This window comes from Acanthopagrus latus, chromosome 19 (assembly GCF_904848185.1).
Source record: "Acanthopagrus latus isolate v.2019 chromosome 19, fAcaLat1.1, whole genome shotgun sequence".
Taxonomy (NCBI): domain Eukaryota; kingdom Metazoa; phylum Chordata; class Actinopteri; order Spariformes; family Sparidae; genus Acanthopagrus; species Acanthopagrus latus.
Window position 1 is genome coordinate 3,086,015 of NC_051057.1, and position 25,103 is coordinate 3,111,117.

At 42.3% G+C, this 25,103-nt stretch overlaps 1 protein-coding gene across 4 annotated transcripts in view; it reads right to left on the minus strand.

The window, feature by feature from the left end:
• arhgef4 (Rho guanine nucleotide exchange factor (GEF) 4) overlaps window positions 1–24,873 on the minus strand; it is a 129,693-nt gene extending 104,820 nt beyond the window's left edge. For 2 of the 4 annotated variants that reach the window (XM_037079545.1, XM_037079544.1), the window contains exons 1-2: window positions 24,375–24,873; window positions 19,748–19,777 (exon numbers count right to left, since the gene is read on the minus strand). In XM_037079545.1, coding sequence (XP_036935440.1) covers window positions 19,748–19,777; window positions 24,375–24,563 — 219 coding nt within the window. In that variant the 5' untranslated portion in view covers window positions 24,564–24,873. The remainder of the gene's footprint in view (window positions 1–19,747; window positions 19,778–24,374) is intronic. The other 2 variants (XM_037079546.1, XM_037079548.1) reach the window with 2 other exon arrangements.
• Between the last annotated feature and the right edge of the window lie 230 nt (window positions 24,874–25,103).

The following is a 25,103-nucleotide window of genomic DNA, read 5'->3' on the forward strand; positions in this document are numbered from 1 at the left end:
GGCTGACAGCACCCTCATGTTAATTATATTTCCACCATGTTTAAGCATTATTTCAACGTATTGTTTGAATTCAGGTATTTTGTCAACAGTAAAGAAGTAACCACATTCCTCTGTCAGCCAGTGTAGTGAAACTACACAAGACGAACCAAGACCTGCATCTTTCTATTCAGCGGACTCTAAGCGAACTGAGAAGGCTTACCTGGAAGAAAGTGCGGAGGAAATACATAAAACTTAGCATTCTGGAAGAATTCAGTCAGTGAGCAACATGTAGCCGTCTCCCTCCTCCTCGCCCCTCCCCAGGAGTTCTCTGCTGCCCCGCTTCAGATCTCTGGGTCTGTGGAGGCTCCAGCTTCACAACCTGTTACTATTTTAAACAGACTTAGCCCTGATCACAGCGGCAGAGAAAGAGGGAGGGAGGAGAAAGTCCTGCCACAACAGTTACTTAATACTTTGAGCTTAACCAGCAGAGCCCCGCACAGGTGGAGGGCTCTGCTGTTCACACTACATTCTGCACTACAGACACCACGGTACGGATCTTTTATGCACACAGTAGTAGAGAGATCTTGAATCTGTAAAGAAGTCTTTAAGAAGCTTGTCTGTAGAAGTAGTTCTAATGCTTTGACATTTAAGTCCAGACTGGATAAATAGCAGACGATGTGGCCACACTGGATCAGCTCTGCCATCCCAATGATCAACAGCAGCCAAACATTCTGATCCTTTCTCTAATGTATTCTGTGGTGTTGAAGAAGACCCTTCGCTGTGTAGCATAACTATATAGCTACAAACGCACTGAATGTCGTTGTAATTCCCACAACTCCAACAGACTGATCTCCGAACCACAGTCTTCCCTGCAGATGATCACATAACTTCAGTTTCTGAAGTTGCCTTCTCCTGGTTAAGTTACATTCATATTAGAAAAATATCATTTTTCATGCATGATCAACATATCATGACTATTAGTTCTGAACATTCAGTTCCTGTATTAAGTAGTTCTTGAAAAATATTGCGCAAGAGATTACCATAAAAAATGGTTTGTATGTTTAATCATGTCAGTAGCGGAAATGGAAATAAAAAGCACTTACAAGCACTACCAGCAGTCTAATCATCACCAAATGGCAGCGGCAAAAGTCACCAAACACTGCGGACGACAGGAAGAGTATCCACAGACTACTATCTGACTCACTGTCTGGTACACAAATGAATTTGATGAGCCGTGAGGCCTGATCTTTGGAGAATAGGATGCAGTTTAGTATTGCAGTACGCCCATGAAACCCCTGCACTGTCTCTACCACCACTACTTAAAGGGGAAATTCATACAAACTCACTTTTTTGGTGCTTGCACACACACATTTAGGTATCTAGAGCACAGACCAAACCACAAATTGTCCGTGTAAGTTTTCTGTGAGCTGCCTGGGTCTGAAAACATGGGATTCAGCGAGCTGGTTCAGATTTTGGCCCTCTCATTATGTAGCAACTCATATGAATAATATTGTCCCCAGACTGAGCACCTCCCCTCACACACCAAACACACCTGCTGTCAGTGGCAACCTACTTTTAATGTGTGAAAAATCATTAGGGTTTTTAAAATGCGTGAGTATAAAATTCACAAAACTAGAAGTGTGGTCCTCACACATCATTATGCATCAGTAGGAATGAGCAAACAGTGACTCCACTGTTCTGTAACCAAGGGCCGAGTGAAAACAAAGGGACAGGGGCTGTGCTGCTCCATCACACTAACACACAACCAAACAATGTGGTTCACTTTTCACTATCACTCAGACTCCTTTAACCCCCATCACTTTTATATATATATCATTATTTCAACAGAAGGGTTTTTTAATTGAACAAATATTACAATTTCAGCAAATGATTAGGTCCCGACAGACATCAAATTTGATATAAACTCAAAATATACAGTAGCACTAATATCTTACAGTAGAGCACATAGATACCTTTATTAATGGTAGCACTGAGTATATTCAAATACGAATACAATCAAACTACAAGGACAAATATAGAAACAATAAAATGATAAAATGCTTAAGCAGCTAAATAAAATACATAAGGTGCAGTATTCACAGTAATAATAATTTAGAGCAAATTATTTGAATGTGCAAGGTGTAATTTAGCCATCCAGTATGTCACTACAGTCACAGATGTTTCAGGAAAACCAACTGCACATGACACATGATATCATCAGCGACACAGGCAGTGTAAGATCATGCCAGGCAGAGCTAGGATCAGGTGCAGTCTGCATACATACTCTCATTATTTCCTGAACATGATGGACACCTGTACTGTGAGGTGATTTAGTTTAGTACCAAGGGCAAAGACAAATTGCACCCCCTTCTGCGTCAAATATAGAACTACAACTTATTTTTCTTCATCCGCCCAGGGAAACTGAGCTGAGCACCACTTATCACTGCGTTTCACTTTAACACAGTAAAAGTGTTCACGCCGACCGTGTATCCATGCAGGCAAATTACTTACAGTTTAAAATCTCCTCCTAGCTCACTACTGATGCATCCCAACACAGAACACAGGTGGTTTTCCACAGTGAGCTGGAGGAAATTCCTGGATCTTACAATACTTTCGACAATGTTTCCCCTTTAATGTACTTTGGCCTGGCTCATCGCTGATTTTCACACAACTCTAATATGAAGAATGCAAGTAGTAAGTAGTGCATGAACAGAGACTTCTGAATGTGTCTACTGTGACAGTGAACACAATACAAAGCCTTTTAAGCAGCTATTATGCTTATCCAGCCATGTGATGAATAAGGAGGCTAAAGTAACTCAACTGCCTCGTCATAGCATGCACAGTTTCAGCGGCAGCAACAACATGCTGGCCTCTTCTTCACACAGTGGGAGAAACCCACTTACCATAACAAACCTGACAGACTTCGCTCAATACAAAGATTTCCCACCGTTAAAAAAAAATTATTAATTTTTGAAAAGTAAATTAAAAAAACAAAGAGAGCAGCAGTAAGCTTTAGTAATGATACGCTTCCAGTAATATCTTCCTGGAAAACAATCTAAAATCAATAAAATATATAATCTGTCACTAGGTGTCCCACCACTGGTACAGGGCCAGGTTTGTTTCAGTCAGCATCAAAGTTTACAAGAATCTAAGATATGAGGCATACAGCAGAGCTGGTGCACTGTGCTTGTATTTGCCATACCAGTGATAGATTTACGACTACAGACGGAGCTGACTGTAGTGTCACTTTTTCACGTTGACCAGACCTGGTGTCCTTATAAAGTATTGGCTTTATACTCGCAAAGGTTTTTCTTCAACTGACAGTAACAAGTGTTCTGAGGAGGAGCTCCTTTACTCTGCTCGCCTCAACACGGGCAGGGCTGACGGAGCAGAGCAGTCAATGTTGGGGATGACAGCCAGGCATGAAACGCTACTATGCGTACTGGTAACAGGACTAATAACGTTGGAGCTTCACAATAATACAGTCTTTAATAATACAACCCAGGTGACTGTTTAATGCAAGATTTAAGTTCCCATCCCAAATATAACTCAACTTTCAGCAAGTTCAACCTTTCACCTGCATCTTGTGGACTTTGCTGAGCTATTGGAACAAGTGCATATGTAACTGTATGACCTCAGTAGGGAAATCTGATTAATAAAAAAAACAGATGTATTGCCTCTGGTGTTGGTAAAACTGTGGTTTCAAAGTTGGGGATTATAGGCAGAACATCAGGTACTCGTACTTGAAATGGCTCTCGTAACTGAGGCTGGAATCGTTACATGTCAGTGCTGTTTACAAGCATCCTCACTGAGGGGAACAGCCCAGAGGAAACGAAAATTGGAAAAGAGATCTTAGTAGTGTCTCATTCATTTCTCCCAGACAACTATGAGATCTATGTGAGACCAAAAGTGAGGCTGTGGCTGATTTCTCCGGTTTCTCAATTGTTTCTCCTAAGAAACAGGTGCAGAAAATCTCAACTTGGGCTCCCTGTGAGTTCCAAAGGAGATCTCATCAAGCTCTCAGTGAAGTTTCAGAATGTCTCCCCAGTGCTGGAAAGGAGCAAGGTTTAAGCGGTAAAGTCTCAAGTCTCACCTATAGAAACATATGAGAAATGTTTGAGACCAAAAAGGACTACGACTATGGCGATTGCAATTACTACATACGACTACAATTTTCCTCTGGGAGTGGCTATCACAGGACCTCATATGGCAAGATAAAGGGTTGTGCCTAACGGGAGGGGATTACGACAAACAAACAGGACGGATCAGTCATGGTGTCACCCATCTTGCAGCTAATGTGCACTGGTTAATGGATGATACAGGCTTCAAGAGTAACGGAATACATGTAACAGGATTACATAAGCAGGATACAACAAAAAATGTTGACTGTATTCTGGTAAAGTTAAAGAAAAAGATATAATCCGATTCCAGATATCTTCAGTAAAATAGATCACTAACAGGATTACAATTGTAAGATAAAGAATGACTAGTCTGTGAAGGGGGAGAGTGACAACACTCACAACACAAGTCTCACACACCCCTCAAGATTTCTTTTAAAAAGTCATCCTATTGATATGTCTTTTCTCTACTCTTTATTTGTTTATGTTTGGTACAGAAGTAATAAAAAAGTAACTCAAAGTTATGTTACTGACTATATTTTGTAAAAGGCAATTAGTAACTGTATCAGAATAGATTTTTTTAAAAAAAAAACAACTTTCCAATGCTGACTTGATCCACATGAGAACCCACTCTCACTTAGCTTGGCCTTAAAAAACTCCAATCATCACTTACAGTCCAATGTCAAAGATAAATGGCGAGGAGCATCCCACACATACCGCAACATTTTTTTCAGTGTGGGGGAGTGTGGGGACAGGAACGTGCAGCGTGTCCAGGGGAGTACTCACAGCTAACAGAGCAGGAGCGGACGATAAATATCCGGTTCCGACTTCAGACAAGGACAGAAATGCTTGCTTAACAGGGACCGCCGAGAGCATCCCATTGAGATTCCCCAACGTCTTGTTCCATCCAGAGTGCTGTTTGTTAATAATTCCAACTGTGTTGTGCTGTAGATCCCTAGTCTGCACAGGGAGTTTTATTTCATTTTATTTTTGTTTATCATGTGTGATCTATGCCGTTCCTGTGTCTGACTTCCTGTCTGGCTTGATCTGCTCTGTGCGGCTTGACACAGCTATAGTCTGCTTCCATCAAAAATGAACTCTGCACGTATTCTCTGTGGAGCAGAGTGGAGATCTGCCCCTGGGACACTGAAACATGTAGTGGCGCGCCTCGAGCATTGTCTAGAACGGATGCTGTCAGCTCTGGCAATCATATCGGTGGAATCAGAGGGTTACATGGCTGAACTGTCAGAAGCCACAAAATGTGACATGGAGTCAGCACTCACCACAAACCACCATAACATCTCTGCTGGTACACCCTAAAAATAGGACACGCCAGAGAGGCAGAGAGACTACTTTAAAAGACTACTACTACTAAAGAGTTACATGCACTGTGTAACAGTGTTCAAACCTTAATGCACTGAATGCTTCTACATTTCAACAGAAATGTTGACTGAGAATTAGTTCTGAGGGAGGTCCTCCTACAGACTAACAGGGACTGAGTGAAATGCAGCCAATTCGAAAATGTGCAGCTGCCTGGTTTCTTCTGCATCACTAAAGCCAGCCATCTCCAGGGAGCTGCAGCCATGACTAAGGCTATTCTCTGACAGCCCAACTTTTCTCTTCCCAGAAGGCTTGAAATAAATTGCCGTGCTCTGGCCAGGCTGCCCGCTGCCTGTCAGGATTACAGAGAGAGAAACATCGCTGTGGTTTAAGAGCCACATATGTCCCATTTAGACATTTGGCACCTCAGAAGTTGGACAAAACAAAACAGGTTTGGATTGATCAGACAGACTGAGTCTGTCAGCTGAGAGATTCAGCATATGTTACCAGTCATAAACTTCCTGAATGATGTGCTTAATTCACAAAGCAGCTGGATAGCAATACCAATATCACGTTGAGGGACAAAAATGTTTAAACTACAGGAGATTAAACTGCTAATTTGCAAGATTCTTGTGTTTTAGCTGTAATCATCTGCTGTACGTAACCTATGTTGGACAGTACATTCCAAACTTTCTGTAATGAGGCACAGTTTGTCAAACTACGACTTACAGCACATGCAAAAGATACAACAAATATTAATAATCCCCTGGCTAATGGCAACACTGAGACATACTGCGCATTGTGTTGTATCAATGATTCTGCCATATTGGGCTCCATCACATACGTACAGGGAGCTGAAAAAATGCCCTCAGATTCATCTTCCAGCATGACAATGACCTGACCACACATCAGAACAAATCTCAGTATTCAGTAAGGCGCTTCTGTTCATTTCTTTATGAGGAACTCATAGGTGCACAGTTAGGCCAAAACAGGCTTAATGGCTGCTCATATCAAGACCCCTCTGCTCGGTGGCAACCACAATGTCTTAGGCTCCACTCGAGCTTGTCAACCAGAAACACGGCAACTATTTCACAACTTAATACCTTGTCCTCATATGGTCCTTTGTTTTCTGCTTTGAAAAAAGCTTTTTTTTTTTCGAGGAATTTCAATAGGCAAAGAAAATGAACTCAACAAAGGAGGTAAAAAAAAGGTTTAAAAGGAACATACCAATATTTGGGGTAATATACACTGCTGAAAGAATTAATGGAACCATCACAGCATAACAAGAAGTCAGTTTGACTTCAGGGACATCAATGACCAAACTGTAAGAAACCCCATAGCACCCATGAGGGTGTGTTCACAGCCCAGCACCATGCAGCTCGATCGGCATTTGTGTGAGAACACCAGAATTGGCTGGTCCATCATCAGGACCCTGTTCTCTCCACACATGAGCACATGTATCCGGCGGGAAGTCTGGAGACGCCGTGGTGAACATTGTGCTGCCTGTAACATCAACCATCACCGGTTTGACAGTGGGTCAGTAACATTTTGGGGAGGCATATCCTTGCAGGATTGCACAGACCTCCATGTCATAGCAAAACGGTACCACAGAGGAGAATGCTTGGAAGCATTGAGGCCATTGAATCGCCCTGCTTGTTTCCCTGACCTAAACTCAATTAAGCACCTATGAGACGTTATGTATAGGTGCATCCAACGATGGCAAGGTGCTCACTGATGCCCCGATCAAGGGCAAACATAATAATTTTTTTTTTTCATTGAATGAAAAGTTAAATCTTTGAAAACAGTCTATGAGTGTCAGAATATCTTAGTATATGGTATGCCCCTTTTTGCTTTAATGACAGCATGCATGAGTGCTGGCATGGACTCCATAAGTTTGTGCAAAACCTGATAACTCATGTCATCCCAGCATGACTCAACAGTGTTCCACAAAGCGTCTTGTGATGTCAAAGAAGGTTTGGCTTTGTCAGTCTTCAAGTGCTCCGTAAATGTTCAATGGGGTTGAGGTCAGGTGACTGTGGAGGACAGCCAATGACATTCAGGACTTCTTGGTCTTCTATGGTCAAAGTAGACCAAGATATTTCTGTCAAAGCTTTGAGGTGTGCTTGGCCTCATTATCCTGCTGCAGTATGAATCCTTCTCCACAAAGATCGACCAGAGGGTGGAGCACGTCTCTAAAGAATCGAGTGATGCCTAGTCTTTTTCTGGGTGTAGTCTAGTCTGTGCAGGTGTCTGACTCCGGCCCCAGACTTGAATCTTCCCACCAGCATTTTTCACTGTGGGTTTGAAACACTGTGGTATCATTCTCTCTCCTGTTCATCTCCTCACATGCACCCTTCTGTTACTGACTACATCTCAAACATATTTCCCAGTGATCCACTGGGAAATTCAGGCATTTCTTAGTCCACCTCAAGTGTTTGGCCTTGTTTTTCCCCCTGAGAAGTGTTTTAGTTGTTCTCCCAGACCACTACTAAGACAGACCTCTTTTGACAGGAATTTTCTCATTCAAGTCCGGTTTTCTTTATCTAGTGAATTCTGTTTCTAGGATGGGGTTGCTTTTTGGTCTCTCGGGGAACTAAGCTTGGTGTACAGACCTTCAGGTGGCGATTTTACTTTGGGTCTGCCTGATCCTGCTTTGGATGCAACTAATCCATGTGTTGCCTTTCAAAGTTCCATGCACTGTCCCCTTAGAAACCTTTAATCTAATTATGATTTGACATTTAGAATCTTGAGAATTTTCAATCCGGTGTTAGCCTCAAACCCTGGTGTAATATAAAAGGATTCATTTAATACATTGGCATGGTTGCTCAATTGTACCCATTTGTCTTTACAATACTAACCTGTGAAGGAACAGAGACCTGCAATGGCCTGAGGAAATGTTAGCCAAAAAAATATTCATATTCATAGAACCTTACATATGCTGCCAGTGTGCATTGTCCTTTAAAAAATACCAAATCAAATGGGACTTGGATCAAAATCATATGCCACCTTCTCCACACCACGTTCAATTATATATGGTCAATACAAAGTGTCTTTTGAATGTTAATGCATGAAAATGATCCGACCACTTATCAGTAGCTTTGCTGATGCAACCCTTTACTGAGGTGCTTCTACTTTCAGTGTGCAATGACAGCCTTCCCCTTTAACCACATACTGAAAGAGCCTGTTCCCAAACAAGGTGTCATCTGTAACACAATGTGGTCACAGGTTAAGACCCAGAGGTCAGGAGACCATTAACACATGACTTCATGTGTTCAGCCTCACTGCAGTAATGCTGCTGCAGGACTGTCAGCAGTATGACACACACACAAACTATTATACTCTGTCTTTCATGCCACTGAAAACACCTGTCAATCGCAGGAGGGGACCGAGTGGATTTTCTAGAACATTTCCCATTGGTGGACAACACGGTGGCCTTCGTGCAGCTGTAACATGCCAAGCTTAAAAGATCAGGACATCCATATGACAAAGAAGGGCTCAATGCTAAAAAATGTTCAAATAGTAGCACAGACTCCCAGTGCAGATAGGAGGGGGATGGTAAGTCAAGCACACAGGGAGCTTATGGTGTTACAGGCAAGTGTCTAGTAATGAACAAGAATATATATATATATATATATAAATATATAAAAGAGGTGGTGATACTGTGACAGGACTGTTTATGTAGTTTTTCAAGCTTTATCTCGGTGTTGTCTGCTTCAGTGATGTTTAATTTTCTTTTGAAAGCACCAGAATTACATTTCTTTCTGCACTACAGCAATGCCTTGTTGTGCTGGTGTGTTTAATGTGTACGTGTTGAAAATATAATCACTAGACCACCATGATAAAAAGTCAATCAAAACAGAATAAGAATGGCAGAATCTTGTGTTTTCTCTTTACAAGTGAGTGAAAGACAGTGGGCCCTCCATCTCCTGGGTAACCAACAGTTACAGGAGGAAACCATCATGCATCTGCTATTTCATTTGCATAACAAGCATTGCAGGGGCCCGGGCCAACTCTGTGAACCTAAAAGAGCGTTACAGCTTGTGCAAAGAGCCCCTTCACTTATCTCAACCCATTCCCTTTTCTGCAAGTAGCCACATAACCAAGTGTTTTGCTTCTTCGAACTGAATTATTGATGAGAGGGACTAAATCAGCTGTCCAAAGAATGTTGATAAGGTTGAGAATGTACCTTTAGATCCATTCATTTAGGCCCCAACTCCCCCGAAACTGTGTTGTATTTGGTCTCACTATTATGCCTTGGACAAGAAGAGAGTCATTTCCCTGCTGATATTTGGGAGCACTCCAGGGTGCCCTTACCTGTTACAGAATATACGAGGAAAAAGTATTTGTCAATCTTTACCATGTTAGGGTATCAAAACCTAAACTAGGTTTGAATCATTTAATGGTACATTGACTAACTGTTTTATAAAATGGAGCATGGAGGATGAGTTCAGGAGGGTGGCTATGTGGGTGTGTGTGAGTAACATGTAATTCAAACTGATCATATGGTGTACTAATACTGACCTGAAAAGTAGCTAGGAGCTAAAGCTGTGAAATAAATGCAGTGGAGTAAAAAGCAAAGCGTAGGAAGGAGGAGTGGAAAGAGTATCAGAAAATGCCACTGAAATAGGCCACTAAAATAATGTGCATGTAACTATAAATTGTCTTAAATTACAGCACTTGAGTATACTTCCTGGGTCACTTTTAAGCAATGATTCTCACAAACTAGGCAACCAATGTAGCGTGAAATTACTCAAAATATCACAGCACTGTCTTCTGTTGAGCTGCAAAAAAAATGGGTTGATGCTATTTGCTTACATTTTATTCTGCTATGCTAAACTGCGACAGTACTGACATACTGTAGCTGGAGCGCTTCCTTGCTTACATGGCAAACATGTGATAAGCATGTGTGAGATGATGACAGTTGGGCATATTGTTTATATACTTACCAGCTTTGCATCTCGCCACCTAGCTCTTAGGTAACAATATGTAACCCCTGTATTGCAGTTAGGGGGTTAAGCACGTCTCTGTTAAGATGTGCACACAGCAGTCCCTGATTTCCCCGTTGCTGGGTGAGCCTGAGTCGCACCTAATCCGCTTTATTTTCCTGCGACTGAACATTAGCCAGAAGAAGTCTTGGTAGAGTAACAGCTCTTGGTCGAAGGGTCAGCTTCGCACTGATGCCACCTCTCTTTCCTCTCTTCCTGGGGCATTGCTTTCTGTGATGTTTCGTCCCACTGATCTAGCTGGCCACTCGGGAGCTGCCACGGATGGAGATTGCCTCAAGGTCTGCTGCACTCAGTCCAAACCCCACGCTTCCCTTTTTCTGATGTTGATGAGTGAATCTCTATAGTACGCAAAGCGCATTATTAAAGGAGCGACTGGCCCCTGCATATACAGTTGTGCCATCGCCATAGCAGCACAGATAGATACACAGACATTAATGTCAGATGTTTTGACCATGCTTGAAAACAATTAGCTATTTGTGTCTGATCTCAGGCTGGATGTACTGTATCTAGGGCTGAGACAGCTCCTCAAAGGCAGTGGACATGTTACATGAGGAAGGCATGATGGCGTGGATTGCAAAATGGAGGATGAGAGGAAATAGCAAAATGCAAATGAAGAGACTTGACAGCAAAAATGACAGAGTGTCAAGACTGGGCTTGTCACAAGCTAAATAAATGCAGCAGCTCATTAAGAGTTAAGACCAGTCTCCCCGGTTGTTTTCCAACTGCTGGAAAAGTAGTTTACCCTGCAGACAGCAGGTAATAAACCCTGTCAATATTAAAGGTACTAAAAGGTAGTGGAAATATACAGTAGATCTGGCACTTTGGCACAGTTACCATGGCAAATCATCTAACAATTTCTATTCATTCAATTTTTTTCTGAGGTACTTTCTGGCTCTGTAGAAGTAACCTCCTGTGTGTGAAGCTTTCTAAGTAACTGGTAAGTTAAGTTAAGTGACTGACAGTGAGATCCATCTACTCCTGTCTACGAGATATCAGTACACTCCTGCCAAACACCAGACATCATCCATAGCCCTGAAATGATTCTGCAACATGTCAAAGCTTGGCCTGCTGCATAATGTTTGCCATAAATTCATTTAAAATAGAAGGTATTATAATCATTGTTAAAATCATTAAAGTGAGACATTGGGAGAGGAAGTGAGAAAGGGAATGGTGCAGTGTGCCTGTGTAAGTTAAGGAACTGCACTTAAAGTTTGTCACTCTGTCTCTAATGATCAGAATGAGAGTTAAATACTGGCGTTGCAAAGCGGAACAATGTATGTGCAATTATGTTTGAAATCAATGTATTAGAAGTTAGCAATGTAATGAAGGTGATTATGTTTAAAATCAATGTATTTGAAGTTAGCAATGTAATGAAGGGAATGTTGAAGCATTAAGATGAAGCAAAGAAGGGCAAAGGTGGATGTTAAGGAAAAGAAGGAAGTAGCAGAGTCTACGGTTAGGGGATGTACTCACTTGCACTGATCACACTATGAGTGACCTGGTGAACTGGAGCATGTTAAACTGTTGAACTTGGCTGTGTATGTGGTGAAAAAGTGTACAATGTGATTAAAACCAATGTATTAAAGTTTGGAAAGCTAATGATAATCAGTAAAAAGGTGTTGAGCTGAGGTCATGAGGAAATGTTAAAGAACTGGTCGGATCAACATGAGGCCTAGAGGATGTGTCAGAACCTGATCGCGCTTTGGACACGGACACAGACCGTGACCGGCGCATGTTAACGTAAATCTTAATCGAGGAGTGATTAGCCAGTGGATGGAGAGATGCTCAAAAATTGTCCAAATAAGGGCACGAGACCAAGCTAATATCGGAAGTAAGAGGGTATAAGACGAGAGGAGCACAGACTAAAAGACGTTCTTCCACCCGCTCCAGCCTGGAGACGACACCTGAGACTGATTGCGTGAACAGCCTGGACATCACAAAAAGGATTACAAGAAATCTTCAGCAGCAACAAACCAAGGGAATAAGATCATAAATCGGATTAACCATTTTTCCAACAAGATGTGGATTATAATTTGGAGTACAACAGATTGCCCATTTTTTGCCAACAAGCTGTGGATTACAAATTGGGGCAAAACAGATTAACCATTTTTACCAACAAGCTGTGGATTATAATTTGGCATTGGAATACTTTTGTTCACTCTGCTGGGAGAATGTCTCAACTTCGAGGGATTTTCGAGAGATTTGGCCGGGGTTGGTGATTTACCTCAAGTTTGGGAGCTTTCAGCAGGAAGGGAGAGTCAGGCTATGGATCAACCAACCCCTCTTCATCTCAGATCAAATCAAGTAATTTAACCGACCTCAGATCTTAATTTGATCTAGTATTACCAGGTTTAGATTTTAGAAATATTTTTGGATAATGACTGATTGTAATTTAAATGAGTATTGAGCTGTATGCTTCGCCCTAGCTAAAGTTTATGCAATACAACCAACACAATGTAGTTAAAGTAAGCAGTGGACATTGAGTTTATGTCTCTTTGATGGAAGTAAAAGTCAGGCGATAAGTGTCCATAATATCTTAAAGGTTCTTAAAGGTTACTCTAGCCAACCAAATTGAAACATTCCCTTAGGGTTTACCAAAAGCCCTTAAAATCCAACCAAGCACCATACCAAGTGCACAGATCATTTAGAGGAGAGCTGCCATAACAGGTGCCAAACCAGAGGAAGCAGGGTAGATGTTCGGATTCAGGCAGTTAGAAGCTAGGCGAGTCTCCTTATTACCAGCTAAAAAAAGCTAAAAACCTTTTTGTAGGTTTAGGGATCTAACCCTTTATAACGGAGAGCTGGTCGAGTACCTCCTGGACAGGGGAAAAGCTCGGAATCTAACAGTGACTTCTACAATAAAGCCTGGTCAAGCTTCAGGATCAGTGAGACTCCTTAAAATGTACCATGACTGGACAAATACAAATAAATACCAGAATACAAACAGTAGTACTACACACAGTCTGTGAGATAGGCCAAGATTTTTGTGTTTTCTTTCTGATCCCAACTGGTCAGATTGTATGGTCCAAGTCTTAATGAGACCAGTGAAGCAGAGCTCGTTAATATGCTGTGTAACTATGTTCCTCCAAAACAATGAAATATTACCCCATCTGATCTTTTAGTGGACTCACTGGACAGGAACAATGGTTTGGTTTTGAAATCTTAAAACAGTATAAAAGAGTCATGCTTTTCTCTTGTTGGCCCAAAACCCAGTTATCTGCTGTCCTTCTGTTGATCCCTCTCTTTCGGTCAAAGAAGTGGCTGAACATAAGTACATCCATTCATTTTGGTCTTGTCAACATACAAAAAAATCTATCTTGTAATCTACACTAGTAAACTGTTATGATCCCTGTGGTAATATTGAACAATCACCGCTGATAAAGTGGTTCCACTTATCTGTAAAAAATATATTTCAAACTTGTTTAAGCTCCGTGTTATTTAGTAATTTAGAAGCTTTTATGATAAGGCAGCATTACAGGATATGGTGTGTTTTCACCAGCAGTAACTAAACATGATTCCTGAAACAGCTGACAGTGAACACAGCAAAACAGCAGATGTTCGAACGTACATCAAGAGGAGAGAAACTAAAACGATTCAGTTAGAAGCTGCAAAAGCAATGAGAGGTGAACATACTGACTTCTTCAAATGTCTTTGTCTCAGGTTTCCTGCACAGACATGAGTTTAGTATTGATTTGTAACAGAGGGGCAGATGGAGGTTTGACCTTACTCGGGGTAGGGTCCATCATGGGCACGGATTGCTCAACTCAGCCCAGTAAGCTGATGATGGAAAAGCAAATCGGCAGCAGCACGGATTGACTCAGCGCGACCAAAAGTGCCGGTGGAAAAGCCCCACTAATGACCAGGCAGAGAAACCACAGGTCCTGAAAGAGGAGAGTCGGTCATTATGCTCCCTCTGGCTCATTTCATTCTTACGTGTGAGGAATGCTTTCTTTGGCTTTCCCCCTTTGCATTCTGCTTGTCTACCGGCCCTTTCAACCCTTCCTCTCTATTTTCAGCTGCTGGGAGAATTTGGGTTAGAGGTGGATCAAAGTAACCCAGTGCTACTATGAAGCCTTGGCTCACATTCACACAAACAAGTGATGTCATAGACATGCTGGATGAGCCCGTAAATATGACAGCTGCTCAGTCTATGCCTTCACTGTAATGGACATTGGCATTTACCACACAAGCGACAAACTCCCAAAGTCAGGACAGTCAAAGGATCAAGTGTACGCCACTCTGTTCAAACTTCAACATTCTTTATTTTGTGCATCACCCCAGAATAATGAATGGGCTTCAGCCAGCGGGGGAGTGCTGGCACTCTTCCTGTTCTCAGCTTACTATATTGTTTTGCAACTGAACTTCAATTGTCAGCCAACACAACACATTTGTATTTTGCCCATCTTAACCATATTACCATATATCATTGATGAGAATGAAGCAACAGAAAACTCTAAAGTATTGGCATGACAAGACCCTTTTGCACCTTCCCTGCACAAAATAATCGCCAAAGAAAACACATTGGGAAATGGAGTGTATTTATACTAATCCGAGTATAGACTGTAGATCTACTCAATTTGGAAAGTTACATGAGATGACATTTGTTGTGAATCGGTGCTATACTGATTAAAGATTGACTGATTTTGCTTTAGTTTTCTCAGTGACCACTCAAAGTGCTTCACATCAAAAGTCAGCATTCGTCCATGTACGCACACATTTATACACTGATGGCAGAGGCTACCATGCAAGGCACCGCCTGCTCTGCTCATCAGGAGAAATAACCAGTCATACGCACTCAAACACACAATTTGGCTTAGTCTTCAACATGTAGACTGCAGAGGCTGGGGACTGAACCATCGATCTTCAGACTGGAGGATGACTGCTCTGCCTCCCGAGCCACAGCCAACCAAATACACAGTTGTTGTTGATGCGCAATGCATTTATCCAGACATTTTTTGGTTGAACTAAACCACCCGTAGCAGCACATTTCTGTACCTGTGGCAACATGCCGGAGCTTCTTTCACACACACCGGCCGACTCACTTCCGCCAACAAACACACTACACTTCACCACACAGGCTACCACAACTCTGTTGGGGGGGGGGAGTCCGACCACTGACACATAGGTTCAGAGCAATAATCCACATGTAGCCTAAATCTAATGAATAAAATATTTCCTTTAATAGACTAAGCTTTGACTTTGCCACTGCAAAATAACCAGGGATTACCACAGCGTTTCAGGATTGCACGACAGTGGGAGATTGTAAACAGACTGTGTTTACAGTCTTCACCTCTCCAGCAGCTGTGAAGCAACACATGGGAGATTTACTGTAGCCTCGTTTGGAACTGAGATTCACTGAGAGACTATAATCTGCACTGCACATTTACTGTTGGAACTTATGGCTAACTTTCCTTCTCTGCTCCACTTATACTCACCGCCACTTACACCGCTGCCCCCTCGCTCCACCATGCACAACACGACCACACATTGTGTGCTGCTCTATTCCTCAAAGGTCTTACTGATAACATTTTCATGTAGACAAATCAATTATATTTTGTGCAGAATAAGAATATTGCTTTCCTTAAAAAACATTATGATTTTTAATGAATGGTTCCAAAAATGTGTCGGGACCAAAAGGATGCGGGAATGCCAAATTCAGTGGTTGAGTGTTATCAATAACTGCGCCACTTTCCACTTCCTACTTATAACAAATGCTATAAGAGTGTCTATACAAGAGTAATATAACATACTACTGCTATAATGACTGCAGAATTCCTGATTACAAGACAGAAAGTTGTGTGGTGTAAAGAGTACTTTAATGTAGTGTAGGAAACTGTTCGACGGTTAGGAAGTCACAGATAAAAAAAAAAAGTGAGACTGGGAACATGCCAGGACAAAGCCGAGACAATGTAAAGCAGATGAGAAGACTGCAGCCTCTCTCATAGCCATGGATGCAATAAGGGAGCATGGGAAATGGGACAGTTGAGTCTTTCCTCGCCATCTATTCCCCACAGCTTGGCTGGATGTGAAAAGACACAAATTCCTGAGTATCTCTCTTGTGTCAACTTTGCAACTGTGTGTTAAAGTCTGGATGGCAGCCCGTTCACCCCACCAACCCCACTCCAGCCCTAAGCCTCTGAGAGGAATTTGTTAGCTTTTCCTCTAGACACTGATATAGTGATGACTGTTGTGTGTGTGTGTGTGTGTGTGTGTGTGTGTGTGTGTGTGTGTGTGTGTGTGTGTGTGTGTGTGTCTGTTGAGTTCACACATTTACACACTACTACCAACACAGAGGTCACAGAGCGCCATGTCTGCTCACATTTTGACAATGTTTGTCCATAAAAGAGAGGACAGTGCGGCAAAAGAGAGGAAAATAAAAGAGTGCAGAAGAATGGTATCTAGTGGCAGCTCCAAACATATAGGGAGCAGCAAATCAGCAGAGTCACCAACACCTGAGGGTGTTTGCTAGCTCCCCTTGGCAGCAGTTGCTAGCTGCAGTTAGCTTCCTAGCTTTGTAAGCCATGCTGCTAGGACTCTATTTGCTGACTCAGTCTACTAGGACTGCAGCCTCAGGTCGAAGGGAAGTGTCTCCAGGCAACAGGGCTCATATGCCTACCAGTGAACATGGCCAGGCACCAGACAGCGACCTGACAAAGCCTCCAAGACTGACAGATGTCATTTTCATGACAGGAGATCCGGTGCGATTTACAGTATGATGATTCACCATGGCTCTGACCAGAGGCAGAGTTGGGTATCAGCAGAGTGTTTATTTGTCCTTTATCTGTGACTTTGAGATTTATTCTGACCACCCCTAATTTGCAGTGGTTTACAGTGAGTACAAGTGTCAAGTTCAGAGCCTCAGTGTTAGTCCCATAATCCTGTGACTGTGGCAGAATAAGAAAAGCAGCAGAACATGTGTTTTCGTTTCCTGACTTGTCCGAGGTCAGTTGGCCATCAGAGAGAAGTTAGGACCCAGTGAAGTTCTGGTCCAACAAAGACAAGACAAATCAAACACAGTGGAACTAATGAGGCTGGTCATTACGTTACTCTTACTTTTGTCACCTAAAAGGACTCTGTGGAGCTGAACTCTTCTTCCGGCTCACGCACAGATTCCCATGTTTACACAGTGAGACAAAGCCTTACTTGTTGCCAACACAGGCCCCCACACAGTATTTTTTTTTTTTCAGCTCTACCACAAGATACCGAAAATTGCAGTTCGTCGAATGGCCACTTGAGGCTGGGCCCAAAAGCTGGTCAGTCCCCATAAAATCCCATGTTACAATGCCAAACTTAACAGCAGAAATAAATATGTCACATACCCGTGATGTGCTCCTTCATGCTTGCCCATTAAACTGGGCCACAGAGAAGGCGGCAGTTAGTACTTGGCACCAGTGAGGCCCTGGCAGCTTTAAATGCCCAAAGCCCTTTGAGATGCCTTCAAACACAAATGCACTGACTAAAGCGCCGTGAGCGACTGCCACTGAAAAGAAGACATACAATCAGCAGGAGAAAATGGCCCGTCTGTGCTGACTTCTGGATCAGCTGCGCAGTTGCTAGGATAAAGGCTTTTCCTGACCTAACAATTTTTTACTCCAAGCACTCTTGAAATGAAAATTAAAAAAAAAAAAAAAAAAAAAAACAGACACCGATCATTTCGTGTTTACAAAGGTGAACAACAGCTGCACTGTAGTTTCGTTGTGTCATCAATGAGCTGTGGGGAGAGTGTGAGACAGGTGTTATTTAGTCTGTTGCAACTTCACCCTACATTGAAACACTATTGTCCAAAACTAAATCTTGCTTGGAAACCTATGGATATATCTTGGTCATTGTATTGCTGGGATGCCAGTCATCGGGTGTTACATAAACTTGTGTCCATGTGTAATTGAGTGCACGATGTCATCAAAGCAAAAGGGAGACAAATATTAAGACATTTTGAAATTCGTGGACATTTTTCAAAGATTCAACTTTTTCCTCAAAACAAAAACAAATCAAAAATAAACACTAGATAAATGTGAAATTAGGAAAACAGCTAGCAGCAGAAGCAACAGCATGTCCAGACAAGCTCCCATAGTTATATTACTGCTGTGTGCTGCGGTTTTACCCGACTTAACTCCTTGTAGTTCTGTAAATTATAGAGGGGGAATCTGACAGTTTTTCCTCGTGCTGTGCCCTCAGAGTGTGGAATGGAGTTGTTTTGGTTTTTTTTTAACACAATGAGATCCACTCCCAGGGGAACATCCCAGGGACCACTGACAGTCAGACTGTATGGGCTGGGATATTCAGGTTCAAGTGGGGATCACAGCACTGAAATCTGTTTCTTTTTTTTGCCCTGTGTTTATGTTTCAGAGCAGACTGAAAGACAAACACAAGCGGCTCAGCTCTTCCAAACCAAACCACTTCAAAATATAGACAGGATGTATATATTACAGTCACATTCATTTTATCCTCCATACTAATAATCACTTTAAAATCAAGCTAATTGCAACACAAAATAAGTACCAAAATGTGCACTTAGTGCACACATGGTCTACCACAACTATCCATACTTTAATGTCCATATCTGTAGAATCCTGTGCACTCTCGTTCTTTCACTTTTTCTCCCTCGCTCCCTCTTGTTACCCCCTCCAGCTTTCTCATTCTTTCAACAGGGTAAAGGAGTATCATATCATCATATTCATCAATAATTATCAAAGTCAGACTCCATGTAAACAGATAGGTTAGGCAGGAGCTTCGCTGCAGCAACCATGCAGCCGCCCTGCAGTGCACAGGCATCCAGCGTGTCCAGCCGGTCAACGTTTCCAGCAGCTCAGCAATCAAACTGATACAGATAATACAGCTGCAAAAATGAGTGAACAGCAGCAAAAACTGCCCACAACACTGAGGGCATAACATTTCAGATTGTTATTTAAAAATAAATACAACAAGGCTTGTGTGCAGCATGTTAAGCACAACAGCGTCTTAGTTCACTTACTTATCTTAAATGCAAAAAAAAAAAAAAAACATTTACAAAAAATGTGCAGTATTTCTACGTATTGATATTTCAATGCTTTTGACAATACTAAAAGTAACCGAAGTACTGAGAGGTGAACACATATGTCTCTGGTAACCAACACTGCCACAAACATAGTGACAACTGACAGCTTCAGTTTAAGAGAGGAGACCTCAGGGTGGCCCAGTCAGCTCTACTACCAAGCAGGACCACAACAGTGTGGGTCAGTGAGTTATCCACTGCTATGACAGCAGGAACCCTTTGCTCCCAACAGAGCAGAGCCAGCGAGACAACTGTCTAAACAAAAGTTAACAGTTACAAAATGACTTTCCTACCTGTTGAGGAGCAGACCGGCCTCTGAGTTTCTGAAGAGAAGAAAGAAAAAAAACAGTGTTCAATACAAGACAGACAATAACGGACATCCGTAACTCCTTCAAACCACTTCTGCAGCATACTCCAAACTTGTAGCCCCTTGACAAAATAAGTTAACATCAAACTACATGGTGTGGTACAGTGAGGGTGGTCTACTACTGGAGAAGAGCCAGTGGATACCAGAATCAACTGGGGAAAGGTAAGACCTGAAAAGTCTCAAGAACCTTCCTGGCTTCAATTCAACTGGAAATGCTAACACAGAGCTGTGCTACAACTGAAATGCCTACATGGCACGCAAGGATTGATTAAAGAAAAAAAAAAAAAAAACCTCCTCATGCAAGGTGTACTTTCTAGTTGTTCTGCTGACTCCTGGTCAGTAACCTTTGTAGGCTTGCCCTGAATGCTTTGAAGCTTCTACCAGCAAAACACTTCTTTGGAGAAACTGAGCTCAAGTATTGTCTAGTTTTGTTTCATTTTGTTATGTCATGTTTTGTTTTGTTGAAAATACATTTGCGTTCATTCAATTCACACACCTGTGAGTAAATCATATTAACAGAGGAGAGGACACATTAGCCCTACAAGGAAAACTAGGGGTACTAAAATAATACTATGAAGTTGGTTATTCTTCTCAAACGCTATACAGTGTTTCTTTTGAACTGTTTACATATATAATGTAATTTGGACATCGGAGTTCTTTTGTTCACTCTGATGGCATGAAGTTTGGACTTTGAGGAAATCTGGGGACCTCGGGGTTGAGAATTGTCACAAGAACCTCGACTTTGAGCAAGAAGAGAAAAAGAAGTCTGACCGGAAAGGCCTGACCATCTCAATCTCTACTACATCTAAGTACTCGAACCCACTGCAGCTCTTTTAGATTAATCTTTATTATATACTGAATTGTGATCTTCATCAATGAGTATTCTTGATAGTGATTGATAGTAATTGAGATGCTCTAGCTAAAACCTTGTAATAAACCTTCAATTATAGTTAAAATAGAAGTTGTGCACACTGATTCTATGATTCTATGATTCGCTGATGGAAGGAAAAAGTAGGTGTTAAAAATATCTTGCAAGTTCTTAAAGGTTACTCCATTCCATTTTTTCCATGATGGTCATGGGGATGTTACCGCTTTTTACTGGGGCCAAATCCAGTTATCTATGGGCGAAGGCCAGGGTACACCCTGGATGAGTCACCAGCTCATCACAGGACCCTTACTGATGGCAGAGGCTGCCTTACACAAGGTGCCAACTGCACATCAGGAGCAATTTGGGGGTTCAGTATCTTGCTCAAGGATACTCTGGCAGCTCAGTTCCACCCCAGGGGAACCGGCGACCTTCCGATCACTAGTCCACCAGCTCTACCCACTGAGCTACAGCCGCCCCCTTAAAGGTTACTCAAGCGCAACACATCGAAACAGTCCATGAACCTAGCACCCTACCAAGTGCTCAGACCATTAGGAGGAGAGCTGTGGTTAATGGGCGTGGTTGGTGACCATATCTGATTCGAGGGCTATTCATGTCAGGTGGCAAACAGCAGGAATCAGGGTAGACGTTCAGACATAAGCAGTAAAAAGCTTGGCCAGTCTCCTCAATACCAGCTTAAGCAGCCCCTATTTAATTCAATTTTAAAATACCACCTTATAGGTTTAGGGACCTAACCCTTTATAACAGAGAGCTGGTCACCTCTCCAAACCTGCCAAAGTATGAGTAAAACACTTAAAGTACAAGTACCCAGACTCAATTACAGTCATTTCAGCCCAACCCTAGCTCTCACCTGATTATGTCAGCACAACAATTTCAACAACAAACATCGGGTGAATGTCAACACTGAAGCAAGCGATGCTGAACATAAGTTCAGGATCATCACTCTCGGAAAATCCTGGGAAAGTTGTGATTTGGTCCATGCTGACACAAGGTGACAGGAACATGTAACCGTGACTAAAAAGCCTTTTCCATTCACCCTCACACACCTGCACACGCTGCATGTCTGCAGTCATCCATGAACTGAGCTGAGCCTGCAGGCAGATTTAAGACATGACTTTTCTTGTCCCTCAAATCAACAGAAGACAAGTCCACGGACATTTTCCGCCTTGTGGAGCGACCCTCTTCACGACACGCCCTTCTCTCGTTAAGCTGGGAAATGGTTTTGTCAAGACAATATGCAGAGAAATTTTGATGATGCACTGCAGCATTTAAACAACTGACCAAAGTGCGAAGAAAACACGCCAGGTTATTACACACATCCTGTCATCCCCATATTTGTAATGTGCTTTGGTGGGCGACAAGTAAACACTGACTTGTTTTTAATGGTCACATAAGAAAAAGGTTGGGAACCACTAAGACCAATATTTTACACTATTTGACAAATTATTTGATTGGAAGTTTTATTCTTGAAATTAGTTTTATGTTTTCTCAAATTCCTATATTTGTTTGACATTTAAGAAGTTTTTTTGTTTGTTTGTTTCTTTTGGCACAAATCTAATTCCATACTTTGCAGTCATTCTAAAAACCAACAGTTTGTTTCAGGAAATAAACAGATGATGGCTACAAAAAGATGTGTGTCCTGTCTGCAATACAATAGATGTATATGTAGATGTGAGGAAAAGTGCTTCTAGTATGCTTCAGTGTCCTTATAAGGTTTTTAAGCATATTTTGATGATTATCAGGATAATAACGTGAATCACAATTGTTTTGCCAAGTTCAGTTGTGATATAACATTTTCATATGGCCGCATGCTTAGTCACATTGTTAGATAAGTTTAGCCTTGTCGTGATGAGGCTTACCTCCTCTAGACAGGTTTCTCCACCAAAAAGACAGACAGTCAACTAAAATGATCTCCTGTTAACATGATAAACATTGTATCTGAACTCCAACAAGCTGCACAATACTGGTCCGTCCCTGGTCAACTATTCCAAACGTCTCCAAAAGATTTTAGCTGCTAATCTTTCTATGGCTCTAATCCGGAAAGGATCAATACTCATTCATGAACCCTGAGTGGAATTATGTGTTTTGCTTTTGTTTTCAACCAAGCAGCATGGCATCAAATGCACAAAACAGAAGGCAGTCAGGTCTAATGGATTACCTCCATTTTGTAGAAATTCAGCTTGTTATTGTCCTCATGTCGCGCGTTCTCTATAGTACAGAACAAAATACGGCACTATCACACATAACATGAGGCTGTTTCATCAGCATGATTGTTTTGAAAGTTTTGGGTAACTCAAACTTTCATAACTGAAACTCTGGATCAGCTGAGAGGATTATTGATTCAATCATAATCCGTCTATTATTTATGCATCATTAAGTAGAATTCCACTGCAGCTTACCTACTACACTTCACCAAACACAGAGGTCATGTGATATCACTAGTCATGTGATAACATTTACATTTAAAAGATGACAGAGAAGCTTCGGAGCAAACAAAAATTGGTATATTGGAGTACAGGCACAGAGCCTCAAATCAGCTGCATATGCGTATTGGTTATAACACTTGGACAGTCTGCAAATCAATTCTGAACTTCATTAATAACATAATGTCAGTAAAAAAAAAAAAAAAAAAAGTGAAACATAGACTTTGCTTGTACTGTGCGAATGTGCCACATGAAACACAAAGGTGAGGTGGGCATTTCTACATGGCATGGGGGTTACTAATACTAGCCTCGTGCAAATACGACTCTAGAAACAGTCTATTTTCTCCACTGAAGCTCAGAGACTTACTGCATCTACCTCTGTATATCAAACGGTGGAATTCATTTTCATGTCGATCTCATGTCGATGCTTTTGTTTGTGTTTTCCCTGGGAATGAAGTGTTTGAGGTCAGAGCGTTATGAACATTGTGTCATTATGAAAGGCGGCGTGGCGACATACTTGGTGGGAATACACAGTGGACCTGTAAACTGTGCCAGCTACTGCTTTTGTAACGGTTGTCCAGTTTAACCCACTGTAAATGTCGAATACGTAGAGTGCATTTTATTTGTATCGAAAACGTTTGAGATGTTTAAAAGAGAAAAGATGATATTTGTGGAACTCACACTTGTGTGTCCGTGTCCATTTTTTAGCAGAAGGTGTGATATTTCCAGTGTTACATTTCTCAGAAATCCACAGTATTCAAATGAACAACAATGGTTGGTAATCCAGTGGAGTATGTTACTAAAATACTATTTGGTCTGTTTACAGCATCTATACTCCAGTCAAGTATGCTGTGTGTGATTGAACTAATCCAACATAACTCTGTGGGGATGTAGTTTCCAGCAGTGTAGTCCCACAGTGACAAGTCGCCTGAATACAGCATTTCACCCTAATAAAGTTCCAGACTTTGACACGGGCCACACACACACACACACACACACACACACACACACACACACACACACATCAGTTTGGGCGCTGTAATCAATATGTGTGAGGACTAATACTGTGGAAGGTCCCTGTACTGAAACACAGCGTGGGTACAGCCCTGTACTGAACGGGACGTGCGGCGCCTCTCTTGATAATTAGGCCCAGCGAAGTGAAGTTTAAGTGCCCGAGTTCGTCTTCACTTTGAAGCGAGAGCGCTTTTACAGTCACAGCTCAATATGTAAGGAGAGAATCTCACCCGGTACCATCTGAGCAGAGCCCAGCAGAGCAGGTACGCCGCCAGGCTGAACTTCGCGGCCCCGTACCTCTCCTGGAGGGAGGTGAGGTACGCGAGCAGCTCCGGCCGGCCGCCGCTGCTCGGCTCCTCTCTGCGGGCCGAGCCGCTGCTCTCCGCGGCGGGGTCCCCGCTGCAGCCCCGGCTATCCATTCCTGTTCCCCGCGGCTGTCGGCTTGTTTCGGCTCTGGAAAGGCTCACAGCTCACTTAGAAGTAGCTCTGACTTGTGTTCAGCCACTGCCTGGTACTTCTTCCCATACTGTCAGCTCCTGGGGGCAACTTTTCTTTCCCACAGACACTTGACGCTGATGATGCCAGCGGCGAACCGCACCGAGCACACGCGCCGCCACAGCACCTGACCCCGCAACTCACCCGCAACTGACCCGCACCTGTGAGCCCCGAGTCAAAGCTCAGAGAAATATCCACATCAGAGTCTCAGGTCCAATCCAGGCTCAGTGTCTGTGCTGGGATTTATCGCCATGCAGTCTCCAATACACAACAACGACAGGGCCGGCATACAGCGCCCCCTGCTGCCAGAGTCATTTCAACACATGGCTTTCCCTTTCTTTATCAAATGATGAGTAACCTGCACCCAGCTCCCAAGTTTATTAAGGTAGCATTTGACATTTTCAGTTAATTGCAAATTGGATGTCAAGCTGATTTTCATCAAAACAAGTGTGTCAGGGTGTGTC